Source organism: Bufo gargarizans, chromosome 1 (genome assembly GCF_014858855.1).
Source record: "Bufo gargarizans isolate SCDJY-AF-19 chromosome 1, ASM1485885v1, whole genome shotgun sequence".
Classification (NCBI taxonomy): Eukaryota; Metazoa; Chordata; class Amphibia; order Anura; family Bufonidae; genus Bufo; species Bufo gargarizans.
In genome coordinates this window covers 271,025,605-271,041,667 of record NC_058080.1, presented here as the reverse complement: position 1 = coordinate 271,041,667, position 16,063 = coordinate 271,025,605, and the positions used below count along the sequence as shown (strand labels likewise).

The 16,063-nt window shown below is 44.1% G+C and overlaps 1 protein-coding gene across 1 annotated transcript in view; it reads left to right on the top strand.

Moving 5' to 3' along the window:
- The first annotated feature begins 347 nt into the window (after positions 1-347).
- PARM1 (prostate androgen-regulated mucin-like protein 1) overlaps positions 348-16,063 on the top strand; it is a 79,296-nt gene continuing 63,580 nt past the window's right edge. The window contains exon 1 of the mRNA XM_044303098.1: positions 348-599. Within this exon, the coding sequence (XP_044159033.1) occupies positions 527-599 (73 nt within the window). The 5' untranslated portion in view covers positions 348-526. The remainder of the gene's footprint in view (positions 600-16,063) is intronic.

Below are 16,063 nucleotides of genomic sequence, written 5' to 3'. Positions count from 1 at the left end.
GTACGCTCTGTAAAACGCTCAGGTGAGAACCATTCCCATAGGGAATCATTGGTTCTTGCCTGTTGAGCTTTTTACAGCGCGTAGGAACGCGCTGTAAAACGCTCAGGTGTGAACCCAGCCTAATAAAATACCATACGTCTGGCGCCCCTATCTCAGGGGCCCAAGGCTGCAGGGGCCCCTCCTCTGTGGTATTGTAATTATCTTAACCCTCCCTACACGGGGAACGAGGAAACGTGTGCTGCAGGCAGGGCTTGTCCAGCAGAGGGCGCTGTGGGCCTGTCACCCGCTGTACACAGTGACTCCTCAGGGCTGTGGGAGAGGCGTGGGAAGCAGCGGGCGGGTCTGCTATAGAGGGGGAGGGAGCATGGGCAGCAGATGAGAGGTCGCTCCCGGATCGTCGGCACCTGCTCCTCATGTAGCGCGTACTGGCTGGCTGCTTCAGCACCACTGCTGATCCTAGTGATACCAGGAGAGCATCGCCCGATCCCCTCTCAACGATCTCTGAGCCCCTGCAAATCCATTCGGGATGGATGGGAAGCCGGCTGCGGGGTCCCCGCTACTGTGCACGACCCTGCTGGCATGTCTGCTGCTCCTAACAGGTAATGTGCTGGGAGTGACGGGAACAGGTGGTTGTAGCAGAGCTGACTGTGTTCTTTCATGCAACTGCTGGTTGTCAGCTCAGATTCAGCTCTGCTACACGTGTAAAAAGTTTTCTCTATAGAGATTGATGTTTAGAGTTTGTCATCAACCATCTGGCTTTGTTCACATGGGTATGGAGCCTATCAGTCTTCTGTCATAGATACGAACAGCATGCAGATCCAAAGGTGGGTCCTTTCCATCAGGGTGACCATCATTCTACCGGAGGAAAGATCTGCGTTGTTCTGCCCGGCATTTTTAGAAAGAATATGCGCCAAAGGCAGATGTGGACATGTGTCAGATAAACTGTGATGATGTAGCAGAGCCAAAAGGTCTTTAAGTTTCATACCACTTCATTTTGGAAAGGGGTGACAGATGTCACTGATGGGATCTTCTGATGCATATGTATGGCAGAGAGGGTCAGTGTCACTGAGGTATTCATGGTACGTGGGTTTGTCATTTGGCTCTATGTGATTTGAGAAGATGAAAACTTTGGGGGGAATTTATAAAGACTGATGTTTGAAATGTTCGTCTTAATCAGGAGTTAGGGTGCCTTCGCATCACGTTTTTGCCATACACGTTAGGACAGAAAGGGATACAAAAGTGTATCACACCACGCTTCTCCATTCTGCTGAGTCCTGTAAAATAAAGTAGATGTTAACGTATACATTTTGTTTACGATGGCACTCTATGGTGAACGGATGGCACTGTATGGCATCAGTAGGAGCCACCCGTTGTTATATGCTTTTTGTATTAGTTAAACGGATGGCAAAAATGTGACGTGAACCCAGCCTAAGATGTGCCAAATTTATTAAAGGGGTCGTCTCACTTCAGCAAATGGCATCAGATAGAGAAACTTACTAATGTATTGTGATTGTCCATATTGCCTCCTTTGCTGGCTTAATTCCGGTCTAAATGACCCCCTATATATCTATTGTAAGCTATTGACATGGGGACTATGGGGGTCATTTATTAAGACCGGCGTTTTATACGCTGATCTTAATAAAGCTCCTGCTCTGGCAGTGGATCCGCAAAGTTATGTAGAGGTGCCGATCAACTTTGGCGCTTCCAGTGCTGCTTCTAAATGTAAGCCAACTTCCTAGCTGGCTTACATTTAGACCATTTTCTACGCCTAAGCCAGTTGTAGAAAATGGTAAATGAGATGGGTCTGCCTGCCCGCCCCCTTCCCTGCCCATGCCGCAGCCACTTTTTTAGACCCGGCATGAGTGGGGAAAAGTCGGAGATTGCAGCGCAACTAACCGCTGTGCCACAATCTGCACCTGAAATACGCCTAAGTTAGGCATATTTCTGTGTAATAAATTACCCTCTATATATCTATTGTAAGCTATTTACATGGGGACTATGGGGGTCATTTATCAAGACCGGCGTTTTTGACGTAGTTGTACCCTATGTGACATGTCGTCATGTAGCCCTAGCCTTAGGCTCCACAGTTGTTACTTAGGCTGTATTCATTTCTGCCTCTATAATTCAAGCCACAACGCAGTGCCAGATGCTTCGTATGGCAGATGCCACCAGTGTCCGATATTGACTCACTTTTGGGTTCCTTTGGAGTTCTGTTCATCAGTGGTCATCTTTTTGATGGGAAGAAAAGTGCTACATATTGGGCCTTTCCAATTATTGAAGCGGAAGGAATTTACGACAGAGCTTCCAGTGCAAATATGAACAGAGCCTAATTTATTGTATGCCATGGTTTTTAAGGGGATTGGGAAAAACAGTGGAATAAAAAAGTAATCCTGATCCTTAGCACACTCCAATGCTTACCTGTTCCCTGCTAATATCTACTTTATGGTCCTATCTGACCAGTCTGGTCACCATCGAGGCCAGTGATTGGCTTAGAAGGCCATTATCTGGGTGTCGAGATGGGAACCAGGAAGCAGAGACCAGCAGAGATATGCGTCAGAACAGGAGTGAGGGATCGGTGAAGATTGTTTCAGCTTTTTCCCCCCACTCTGAGGCTTTTCCCAATAATCTGTACCCTCCATACAACGCCTTTAAGGTTTAACTGGAGTAACACGGCAGTAACCTGAAAATATCGGAGCCAGGAGAGATCACTGTGTGCCTCATCTTATAGTGTTGTGTGGCAGTGACGGGCCTCATGGCTGCTAGGGGAGATTCATGGCAGGAGTTTCCATGTCTTCCCCGTCAGTCCACAGGTCTGAGGCAGCACCAGGTGCCACAATCAGTCTGGGATAAGAGCCCAGTCAGAGGAGAGAGAGTCTTTGTGCAACAGAGTGCTGCTGGAGGCTCTGTACGAGTGGCGTCAGCCGGGCTGGCTGAGGAGGCACGGGGATAGGTGCTAGCCGGGACGTTGGGGGATGCCGTGACGCCTGGGAACAAGGATCACGAGGCCAGAGTCGGGAGGACTACTGGGCCACAATCCCCCAAAAGGTGTTGAAGATCACCTGGACTGTATGGCTGGAGAAAGCCGCATTTATGTTCCACATGTGAACAGCGCTCGATCTAGGTGAGTCAGGGCTTGTGTTTTTGTATTAGCAAGTGCCTGGACGGGCAGGTGTTTGTTTTGTTTAATTTATGTTTTGTTGCTGTGAAAATAAACCTCACGTTTGGAGCTGCAATCTGCCTGTTGTGACGATGATTGCGAGAATGACCCGCGAAAAAGAGCAAATCCCTCACAGTGTCCTCTCGCTTTTCCTGATAAAGTATTATTTGGAGACTTTTGGAAAGTAAATGTCCATGAGAAATAGTCTGGGGTTTTCCCACCATCCTGGGAATTGCCTTTTTTTTTAGATTATCTAGCAGTTCTCACAGTAACATTAGACGGGAACACTCATTAATCATGTACGTGTGGGATATTAAATTCCAAAAGCAGCATATTGTGATAATGGTCTTCTAGAGAATAGCCCCCCCTGCCGCCTGCATGTGCCGTCCTCTGACTCATTGTGAGGTGGTTGGTGAGGCTGTAACATTAGATGTACTATGGTGACAATAATTATGATGAATTTACACTTAATTATTGAATAAAGTGTATTTCTGAGGTCTACTGAGAAAGTGATAGAACTGCACATAGTCACTGGGAACCTTGGAAATGGATAGGTCATCAGTAAAAAAAAAAAAAATCTTTATACTGATTTCTGATCATGGGGGTCTGACACCCGCCGATCATCTGTTTGAGGAGGCTATAGCCTTCTCGCTGCTTACCCTAGGCCGGTGACATAACGTTCATCTGTCACGTGGCCTATGTCCTATTCAAGTGAATGGGGCTGATCTGCGATTCTAAGCACAGCTGCTATACAATGTACGGCGTTGTGCTTGGTGAGCACGGAGAAGGCCGTGGTGCTCACAGGAGTATCCTGGTCTACTCAAATAGCTGATCGACGGGGGTCCTGGGTGTCAGACCACTACCAATCACATAGTGCTATAAAAAGGTTGGTAAACCTCTCTAAGCATCAGGTTAGTCCATTCTTTTGAGTGTTTGGAAGTTTTGCCTGGATGTTGAACCCGTAGAGCTAATGGCAGAAAGAAGAAAGCTTTGTGAAGTGTACATTAAAACCTGGAGTGTTGACAGGGCTCCCATAGGGAAGGGACACTAAGATGATCATACCACTTCCAAAGCTTCCAGTGGACTCAGTAGCCCCGCTGGTCTTTGCTTCCTGGTCAGCATTTTCTGGTCCAAGAGTCACACTGCTAAACTGAACAAATCCCAACGGGCAACGGCTGCAGTAAAACATAAAAGGTGATTACCATCTGACACGTTTATAGCATATTGAGAGTATATGCCATACATGTCAAATAGGTGATGGTTCCACTTCCAGGGCTCCCACCTATCTTGAGATCCTTCACCCATTTACACTTTAGAAGGCAAGAGACCATGCATGCATCTCTCTGCATGCCCATCCCCAGATATTGGCAGAATGAGGGTCTCTGCCCCCTGTGTAACATCTACAAAGGATTAGATGAGGTGGTGAGGTTGCTATGAATATTCCCTGTGCATATGCATGGCCACCTCATAATCTCCTCTTTGGAGTGTCACGCAGGGGTCAGGACTAGTTCTCCATCACGTCAATATATGGAGTTTTCAGAGATGGACACACAGTGAACCATGTAATACTTGCATCATTACTACTGCTCCCATTCTGTGTGCCACAGCTCATCGCTGATATTTGAGCAGCCCCCATACATAGACAACCATGTCAGTGACCAGATGGTTGTGGGGCCTCACAGAACAGCATCATGGGCTGCAAGTGGTCCCCTGACCACAGGCCGTGCACCACTGAAAATGGACAAGAGAATAAGGATCAGCGGGAACCAAATGAGCTTCAGAATGGGAACTGATCTGATTAGTGAGTAATACTGAGTATCATTTTTTAAAACTTTGCTATTCTGACTCTTAAAAAAAAAAAAAAGGGGGATCTCGTACAACCCATATCATACATACTGTATACAACCCATTGACCATACAGCACCCTAATTTACAGTTTGGAGGTTATTAACGATGAGGGCATAAAATAGATTCCCTAAGGGATACAGTATATGTAACTACGTAGTTACTCTAAGGTAACATTTGATGCACAGATGTAGTAGATCCCAGCCCAGCATAGTTGCTATTGACAAGACGTTGGGGGCACATTTACTAAGATTGCCTTTTTTCCATCATTTTTTGGCACACAGCTGTTCTTATATGAGCTGTATTTTGTCTGCAGCGCAGTTTTTTTTTGCACCTGATAGTCCTAAGTAGGGATGAGCGAATCGCATAAAACTTTGTTCTAATACTGTACGGAGCAGGAGCTCCGTATAGTATTAGAATGTATTGGCTCTGATGAGCCGAAGTTATTGCTTCACGAAGTCTAATGAGACTTTGCGCAATAATTTCATAAATTAATTTGTACTGTAAAAAAAAAAACATTTCCCGGACTCTGGTTTGGTTCCAAGGTACAGGCTGTTTTTGGCGCATCCATTACCCAGATAAAGGCAGCCTCTGTCTTTCCTGTAAGCTGTTTTTCTGCATTGTATGTCATTATGCTTTCACATCTTTGGTCATGGCTTCAGCTGCTCCTGCATCGGTAATTGAGTTATTTACAGGGACTAGTGTTCAGCGAATCGAGCTTCGGATTCTAGATCCGAAGTCGATTCGTTCATAACTTCACGTCTCCGTACAGCACTCAAATGTATGGGCTCCGGTGAGGGAAATTCGTTCCCTTGGTGAATAACTTCAGGATTTGATTTTTCAACTTTAAAACCATTTTAAAACATAGATCCCAGGTCGGCTTCGGTACCGAGGCTGAAGTTATTCCCCAAAGTCCCGCGAGACTTCGATGATAACTCCGTTCACCTCCGCAAAGACCATACATTTTAATGCTGGACGGAGACGGATGGTGGTGCAGCCAATAGCAGGCCACGACAGAAACAAGCCTCCCTAGCTCTGCAAGGGAGGCTTGTCCCTGTCACGGCCTGCTATTGGCTGCCCATCCCCCACCCCCACGCGGATGTTTTCATCTGCACGACAGGTCCGCAATCCTGAAGATACAAAGCGGAGGCATGGAGCGGAAGGCCATGGAAGTACTATGGAGCACTTCCACGGCATTTCAGTCTATGCCTCCGCACCAGTAAAAAAATTTAACATGCTCTACTTTTTTTGCGGTGCGGACAGATCGCTGACCCATTCAAAATGAATAGGACTGTGCCCAATTTGCAGTCCCCAATTAACGGCATGGGCGGCGCATGATGTGTGCATGAGCCCTAACTGATGCACAGGATCTGTATTGTTTTGTTCTCTGTTCCTCTGACGGATCAGAAAACAGAAAATGAAACTGTGATGTGAACTCTCCTCAGGCTGATATAATTGAAAGGACAAGTAACGAGATGTGATTGGTATAGTCTTTCACGGATTGCACTCTTTAAATTTACCCCACCCCCCAAACACCTGAGGCAAAAGCCTCTCTACTGTGTAGCCAGTAGCCTCATCCACGTCATGGTGACGTCGTTCACTTTCAGCGGCAGCCATTCTGAGTGAGAATAGCCATGTCACCGGTGTCCACTCTATAGCTGGATCTCCTCAGCAGGTGCCTGATAGGTTGCGTGTTGTGGACATTTGTGTGGGAGACAATGCAAAAGAGCAGGTTTTACTCTGGCTTCTGTGCTCTTTGGTTTCTGTTGACATTTAACCTCCTAATGACCACCTGCTGTCTGCCTTCCACAGAAACCATTTATTACATTGTCAATCACCCCTGAAGGAAGGCAGAAACACTAATGACCTGCTTTTACCTGGTCAAACCCAGGCCCTCCACAGCTTCAGTCTGGTTCTGTAGGGGTCTCACCAGCCTGGGCCTCAGCATTGGTTGTAGTTTGTGCCCAAAAATGAGATTTATTGTAATTTTTTTTTCCACTGAACTAAGCATAACATTAAAATAATCACAAAAGGAGTCAGATTGGTGCAGCCAGAGAAAGGCCCATACAGCATATAATCACTATGCCACATCTGTTTCTATAGACATTTTGGGGGAAATTTACTAAGATGACTTTTTACGCTGGTCTTAGTTGTGACAAATTTATGACAAGGTGTGTGCCTGTCTGAAAAACTATGCGAGCCCCTGGCTGGTGTACATTTTTTGTCTACTTTTTAACCTGTTTCCAGACAAAAAAGTTAGTAAATTTGCTGGGGCTGGAGTTCCGGGCGCACACCTGCTCCACCCCCACCTGTTGTACTTGGTGTAAAAATATTGTCGCACAGTTGTTAAAATAGTCACAAAAATGTCCTTTTCGATTATTTATATGCTTTAATAAATGACCCCCAGTACATATTCAAATAAAGGTGAGGAATTATTTTAGGGTCATATTGCGTATATAAAAATCATGGGCACGTTAATGGAAAAAGACAAACATTTTATTACTATTTTTGCTGTGATATCACAAGAAGAAGGGTGAGATTTATGGTGTAAAGTAGAACTGGCTTAGTTGTCCATAGCAACCAATCAGATTCCACCTTACATTTTTGACATCTCCTTTGGAAAATGAAAGGTGGGAGCAGATTGGTTGCTATGGGCAACTACGGTAAGGCCTCTTGCACACAACCGTATGCCCTCCGTGAGCGGGCCATATGTCCCGGAGCGGCATTGATCGTTCACGGACCGTATGTCTCGGAGGGCATACGGTCATGTGCAAGAGGCCTAAGTGGATAAATCTCCCCCTGGATTGTTAAAAGTTGTTATAGATGCTGTCTAAAATTCTGTATCTGTTCATTAAAGGGCTTTCTAACCCCAAGGGTAAATTATGGTTCGGTGTGGCAGATTCCATACGTGTGAATGGGGTTGTTTCTGCAGCATGTGAATTGACTTCTGCAAAACTGTTTAAACAGGCACAACATTTGAACATGCTGTTCTTGCTAATCTGCAGGTCCCCATCGTATCCTCTTGACATCAGTGTGCAGTCAGTCACTGTCTGCTATCTCAGTTACTGCTTTCCATAGTCACGTGACGCAGGGCTGGATTGACACATGTGTCACAATAGAGTTCGTGTTTCCTGGCTGTGGTGGTGCAGAATTAGAAGGGTAAAAATACTATAATGTTTTTAAAATGGCATTTTTAGGGGGCCAGAAAAGCCCTTTATGCTCCACACTGAATATGTTTTATTAATTTAAGAAAGTGTCTTTGTCACTATATCTTAACACACATATATATATATATATATATATATATATATATATATATATATATATATATCCAAAAACGAGGCAGCACTCCAGAGTAAAGTGAAGATGGTGGACCCTTTATTGACCCCTCTGCAACTTTGCAGTCTTTATAAAAAAAAAAAAAATAGATAGATAGATAGAGAGAGAGAGAGAGAGAGAGACTTTATAATATAGCATTTTATATTCCTGTCTATGGAGCTGCATGAAGGCTCTTTTTGAGGTACGACTTTTTATTACATTTTTTTACAGTACACACTGATTCGGACAGTTTGATTTTTTTCCGTTACAGTGTTCACCGTACGGGATAAATACTTTTATATTTTGGGAAGTGAAGATATCAATTATGATTTTTTATTTTTTTTTAAATGGGAGAAAAGGGGTCATTAAAGTTTTTATTTAATTTCTTGTTTAACATTTTGTTTTTATTTAACATTTTTCTTTAGTCCCCCCTTGGTGACTTGACCATGCAATCGTTTGATATATGCAGACCGATTGTCCAGCAATACCCATTACAGAGATAATGATCCATTTGAAGCCGCCGCCGCCGTTTCCAGGTATTCCCAGACGGCATCAGCACATGTCAGCGCTGCTCGGGTGCAGATCCTCTGTGCTTGTGCTGATACTTGGAGTAACGGCACAGGAATGAGATTGACAGGGCCTTGCAAAATGTCCTTGTCAATTAATGGGGGAGGAAGGAGTCTTTTGAGCAGTGAGCTCCAAGAGACAAATTTTAAATGAATTTGATTTGTTAGAATCGTTTTGATCATTGACGTGTGGTATACAGTAGTGTGCTAAAGAGAGCACCCTCAATGGCATTACAAATCTTAACCCAGATCAAGTGTGTTCCTTGCTGGACCTTTCCCTGACCACCACCTATTTTAAGTACAAGGATAAGTTCTAAAGTCAAAACATCATCACGCCTGGTCCTGTCAATCAAAGTGCAGAGGGAGTGGCAGTTGCAGAGAAACCGGAGCCTCTAGGTATAATGGCAACACCCCTGTTGCTCCTAGAAGCTCATTTGCATATATTAAAACATCATTTTTCTCTGCGATGCGGACATATATGAACATAGGACCAACACAGATGCCTTCAGCTGCCACCACACATCCAACAGGTCAGCCAGCTTCATAGGTACAAATCTGCTGACAGATGCCCTTTAAGTCTGCTCCAACAGCTTATGTATTAATTAACTATCCAACTTCAGCAATCAAGCAAAGACTGAGTTAATATTGTCCAGCAGTTCACGCTGAGCTAATTTGTACTGTATTCTAGTGTCCCTTTGTAATTATTTATTAGCAAGTCCTTAAGAAATTGCTTTGCAGTGGACACCTCTGCCATCTGGTTACCCATGGGCATCAGCCTAATGCAGGAAAAAGCTCCATTTGCAATTCTGGACCATGACAGCCTGGAAAGCAAGATGACCATCCCTCTGCCAGTTGGGTTATGTTCATCGTCTCCTGATTCAGGTCTCCGGATTCATTGAAAAATCATTAGCTGACTGTAACAGGTTGTGGTCTTGAGTAATTTCATTCACTTTTACCTTGTATATTAGAAGCTGTGCTCGTAATGAGCGTTATTACATCATGGAGATAAGCGTCCTTCTAGTTTGACTGCTGTAAACAGCTACTCCCAAGAGTATTGAGAAACGTAATATTGCAATGTGAAAACACATTTCCATAGTTATGATGAGTCATTTTATCAATTTATTTAATTTATGTTCTGCAATGATAAGCTAAAAACGCTATCACCTTGGCTTTGTGGTCTGCAATTTATGCCACACAACTTCCGTAAAGGGTTTTTACATGTTTAATATTGATGACTTATCTTCAAGATAGGTCATCAATATCTGATTGATGGGGGTCGGACTCCTTGCACCCCTGACCATCACCTGTTTGAAGGAGATGTGGTGCCCCGGTGAGCGTCACAACCTCTTCCTAGGCCTGTGACATCACATTCATCAGTCACAACTCCTCGACGCACCACAGTCCCATTTAAGTGAACAGGACTTATTGCAGTACCAAGCACAGCCATTATCCAATGTATGTCTCTGCACTTGGTAAGCTGCGAGGAACCTACAGCGCTCACCAGGCCCTCTTCATGTATGTTCCTACAGTATATATTCATTTATAATATACTCCGACCCATTTAAAGGGAACCTGTCACCAGGATTTTGCGCATAGAGCTGGGGACATGGGCTGCTAGATGGCCGCTAGCACATCTGCAGTACCCAGGTCCCATAGCTCTCTGTGCTTTTATTGTGTTAAAAAACCGTTTTGATCCATATGCAAATGAACCTCATATGTGTCCTGTATAGGAAAAGTTTTCTTTTATTTCCACAGTTCTTCCCGTGTGACAAAAACCTAAATCTTATATGGAAGGTAAATGAGGATGAGGTGTTGAACGGTCATGGAAAAGGTGGCCATGTGTAATGTTTGACAAGATATTTGTTCACTGCTAGAGGTTAAACATGAACATGTCATCTACATCATTCAGATAGGATTAGGAGATCACACATGTAGTAAGACTCGGGACAGATGTTGACCTCTGTCACGCAATGTGATGCTATATTGTGCCATCACGTTCCATAGTAAGTATAGCAAATATTGATCATCCCATCACCACACTAGACATTTTATATTACCCCATAAAAAGTCTTAACTAGGTTATTTTAAAGGCAATCTACAGCATCCAAGTTATGGTCAACATTATAGTGCATTTTGTTTTTGCAGTAAAAAAAAAAAAGACCAAGTAAAAGTTTTTACAAAAAGTTGTGAAAAAGTTATCTATATGTCTCTTGTTATTTGCCAGTCACGTGAAAACGTAATTTCTCCTTTAAACTTAAGGGGCATTGCCATCAGCGCGGTCAGCACTGACTGCGGCATGTGCGAGCTGTGTGGAGGGAGCTCCCTCCCCGTCGGGTCCCCGTGCTGCTGTGACGGGGACCCAATGGCTAATGAAGGCCACAATGCCTTCATTAGGCATGGTGGCTGCCTTCCCTGTTAGCCTGTGAGATCCAGCCCCCTGGATCTCACAGGCAGCAAGGCTGTAAGTGTATTACAGTGTGTAAAACACAGCCAATCGGGAGCACCCAGGAATTTTGTCTAGGTGGGGTCCGAAAGGCCAAAAAAATGTGGCATGTGTAGTGTGCCGTGCTAATTAAATTTTTCAAAGCCCCCTTTATATTTAAAAATGCAGGGAAGGGGTGTAGTGTGTTGCGCTGATTCTTTTACTTGGCGATTCTAAAAGCTCTGTAGGAAAAAATAAAATAATGGCCCCGCCCATTATTAAAAGCCCCTCCTACATATAATAGGCCACTCCCAACAAACACTGTACAGCTGACATTCTATAGTTGTGGCCTGTCTCTACACATCATATTGAGAGAGGGGGAGGGCCTGCTTGCTTCACATCATACAATAAACAGCAGGCTACAGCCAGGAAGCTCCTCCGCTCTCCTCGCTCCCCAGATCCTGCTCAAGGCTTGTGGTTCCCCTCACCATCTGCAACCCGCCCGTGGCCTGTTGTCCCCCTTGACCGTCCTCACCCAGCTCTGAATCCTCCTTCTGCAAATGGCAGGGGGGAGCCAGAGCATCTCCTCTCCTACATAGTGCCCCATACCTCTTACATCCAGTGATGTCACCTTTGTTGTAGACATTCTCTTTCCTCATCTTCTCCATTCAGACCGCCATGATAATTTTTCAGCCATCTCCATCTCTGCAGAGATTAACAAACAGACATTGGTTTCCCACATTTCCATCATCTTCACATCTTCTGAACACCCTTTCCTGCCACCCCAATACTGTTACCACACAGATAGTGTCCCAATACTGTGCCCGCTGTGCCCCCAATACTATACTGCAGAAACAGTCCCCCTGGAAATACTACTACCACACAGATAGTGCCCCGTACATGAAATAGTACATGAAATACCCCCGCTTAGTGCCCGCTGTTGAGCTAATGTCCCCATAATGTATTCCAGTATAAAATACCCCTATATAGTGCCCCAGTAAATGCCCTCATAGTGCTCCTCTCCCCCTTCCCCATAGTGTCCCTCATAATATGCCAGTAAAAAATGCCCCTTCTAAGTGCCACCATATGCCCCAATAGTGCCGCTCTCCCCTATAGTGCCGCTCTCCCCTATAGTGCCTACCATAATGTGCCAGTAAGAAAATGCCCCCTTAGTGCCACCAGATGCCATAATGCCCCCATAATGTGCCAATAAGAATAAAGACCCCTTTAGAGCCCCCACTTCCCCTTAGTGCCCCCAAATAATGCCCCTATAGTGCCACCAGATGCCCCATAGTGCCATTCTCCCCTATAATGCCCCCATAATGTGTCAATAATAAAAAAAAGCCCCTTTAGACCTCCCAGATGCCCCCATAGTGCTCCTCTCCCCCATGGTGCCGCCCCATAATGTGCCAGTAAAAAATGCCCCTTTCAAAGTGCCACCATATGCCCCAATAGTGCTCCACTCCTCCATAGTGCCGCCCTCCCCTATAATGCCCCCATGTGCCAATAAGAAAAAAAGGCCCCTATAGTGCCACCAGATGCCCCATAGTGCAGTTCTCCCCTATAGTGCCCCTCATAGTGTGTAAAAAAAAAAAAAAGCCCCTTTAGAGCCCCCATAGTGCTCTTCTCCCCCATGGTGCCCCCCCATAATGTGCCAGTAAGAAGTGCCCCCCCCAAAAAAAAAAAGTACCACCAGATGCCCCATAGTGCCGTTCTCCCCTTTAGTGCCCCCATAGTGCCAGCTCCCTCCCTCAAAAAAAAAAGACACTGATACTTACCTCCATCAGCAGCGATGCAATGCAGGCTTCTTCCGGCCTGTGTCCCTGCTGTGTACTGCCCGGCTCAGGCGGAGCGATGATGACGTCATCGCGCCGCCTGAGCCGGCCTCTGATAGGCTGCAGGCACCTCTCCCTCCCCTGCTCTGCCGCAGCACAGGCATCTGTATCAGGACAGCGATACAGATGGATTAGATATGGAGAATGAAAGCACTCATCTCCTACTGCCCTCCCACCACCGCCGCCGCAAATGCCCGCAATTACATCCAGGGCCGCGCCGCCTGTGGTGATCGGCGGTGCGGCCCTGAAGGATAAAAAATAAAAAATTGGGGCTGGTTGTTCTAGGGGGGGTCCAGACCCGCTGGACCCCCCCCCTGTAGGTGCGCCACTGCAGCCAATGCATTACAATACAGATGCATTGTAATGCATTGTACAGGGGATCAGCCCTCCAAAAGTTCAAAAAAGCGTTCTTTTCCCATAATTAAGTAATAAAAAAATTGTTAAAAATTGGGAAAAAAATAAAGTATACATAATAGGTATTTCTGCGTCCGTATTGACCGTCTCTATACAAATATCACATGATCCATCCTGTCAGGTGAATGCAGTAAAAAAAATGGCAACACACAAACAAGATTTAATTCTGTTCAAAAATGCATTTACTGTGTAAAACTTACATATTTACTGTGTAAAACTTACCCCTCAGGTGAATACTTTATAAAAATAAAAACTACTCCAAAACAGCCTTTTTTTTTTTTTCACTTTGCCTCACAAAAAGGCTAATACCAAGCAATCAAAAAGTCTTATGTACCCTAAAAATGGTACCAATGAAAAGGTCACCTCAACCCCGCAAAAAATGAGACCCCACATAAGACAATAGTGCCCATAAACCAATCCATCAAAATCTGCCTCCAAAAACCATATGGCGCTCCTTTCCTTCTGACCACTGCCACGTGCCCCGACAGCAGTTTACTACCACATATGGGGTATTTCTGTAAACTGCAGAATCAGAGTAATATATATTGAGGTTTAGTTTGCTGTTGACCCTTGCTGTGTTGCAAGAAAAAAATGATTAACATGAAAAATCTGCATAAAAAATGAAATTTTTAAATTTCTCCTCCATTTTCCTTTAATTCTTGTGGAACAACTAAAGGGTTAACAAAGTTTGTAACATCAGTTTTGAATAATTTGAGGGGTGTTATTTCTAAAATCGGGTCATTTATGGGTGGTTTCCATTATGTAAGCCCCTCAAAATCACTTTATATCTGAATTGATGCTTAAAAAAATGGTTTGGGAAATTTTGTTGAAAATTTGAAAAATTTCTTCTAAACTTCAAAGCCTTCTAACGTCCTAAAAAAATTAAATGACATTTACAAAAAAGCAGACTGGTTTTATGAGGCATCACTATCTGTCTTAAAAGTAGGGAAATTCAAATTTAGAAAATTGTGAATTTTTCCAAATTTTGGGTTAATTTGGGATTTTTTTTATAAATAAAGTAAAAAATATATTGGCTGAAATTTACTAATGCCGTGAAGTACAATGTGTCACGAGAAAACTCATCTCAGAATGGCCTGAATAAGTAAAAGTGTTCCAAAGTTATTACCATATAAAGTAACACGTCAGATTTGCAAAAAATGGCCTGGGCAGGAAGGTGAAAACTGGCCCGGGGTAGAAAGGGTTAAAGAACCCAAAGCCTGATTTATTTATTTTTACCCAAATTCCACACAGAATCAGTATCTGACATGATATGGCTTCTGGTGCGGACCGTATACAATGTAACAATGCCAGTTGTTTCCAAGACTGCAGAACTTATAGCAGTTCCTTCAGTGGCTCTGGGTACAAATACCCAAGAACTTACGTATAAACAGAATAATATAACAACCAGACGGTCACAAGAAGAGATACAGTATATGTCAGATTGACAACAAATAGAAAAACATACATTTTCCCAAAAATGACAGCAAACTGGTTGAGGATGGCGACAGATGAGGGAGATGGAGTTCCGAAATGGACTAGACAGCAGACAGCAAAGGCATACAGATGGAGAGTGATGAATGTAGGTCATAAACCTAGCAGGAACTTATCCAGAACTTCTTAGTCCAACTAGACAGCAAGAAAATCACAAAGGCCAAACAACAAATAGAAAGGTGAGCCCACAACAAACACAACTACGGTACTGACAACAATAGGACCTTGGAATCCCAAATCTGAGGATGCACTCACACAAAGCCAATGGAATAGGATTCAGTACACAGGAAACCACTACACATAGCATATACTATACCCGGCAAAGAGCCACAAAAACTAAAGAGATTTAAAGGCATAACAATCAAAAAGCCCCTCCCAGCAAACACCAGACTTAGCAGGTTGATAACAGAACCAGATTCTGGTGCAAGGCAGTTGCATAACTGATTCAGTCAAAGTTAATGAGAAGTAGGGCAAGAGGTCCCTGCTGCTCGTAACACACTGTTTATAGGGTGAGCCATGGTTATGAAAGGGCTAGTCATGAGAACACTTTGTTGTGCTGTTATTGGGATTCTGGCTACGGGAGTGTGTTATTTGTGTGCGGTATAGCAGCAGTTTTTATTGTACAGTGTGGCAGCTTTATTTATGTTAACTGTTACAGGGTAAATAGGGTTTTAACACAGTGATTTGTGACAAATTAATTCGTAACGAATCAAAGTTCTTGTCAAACTTTGGGGAAGTTGTGTGAACTTGTCAGAATCGAGTATGTGTGCATCTATCTTTATGTGTGTGTGTTTACGGCACATTCTTAAATGTATTGTACCAGTCATGACCTCCTTGACAGAATCCTGCACACATAACAGTTGTTATACATATCACATTAATCTTTGTCATTTTGACTTATACGAGTTGTGTAGAGCTTGGGTCTAGATAAAAGGGTCTTTTAATTCAGACGGGAGAGAGAGAGAAGATTCTGCAGCACCATTCCAGGCTGTATGAAGGTTAGCAGGTACAGGAC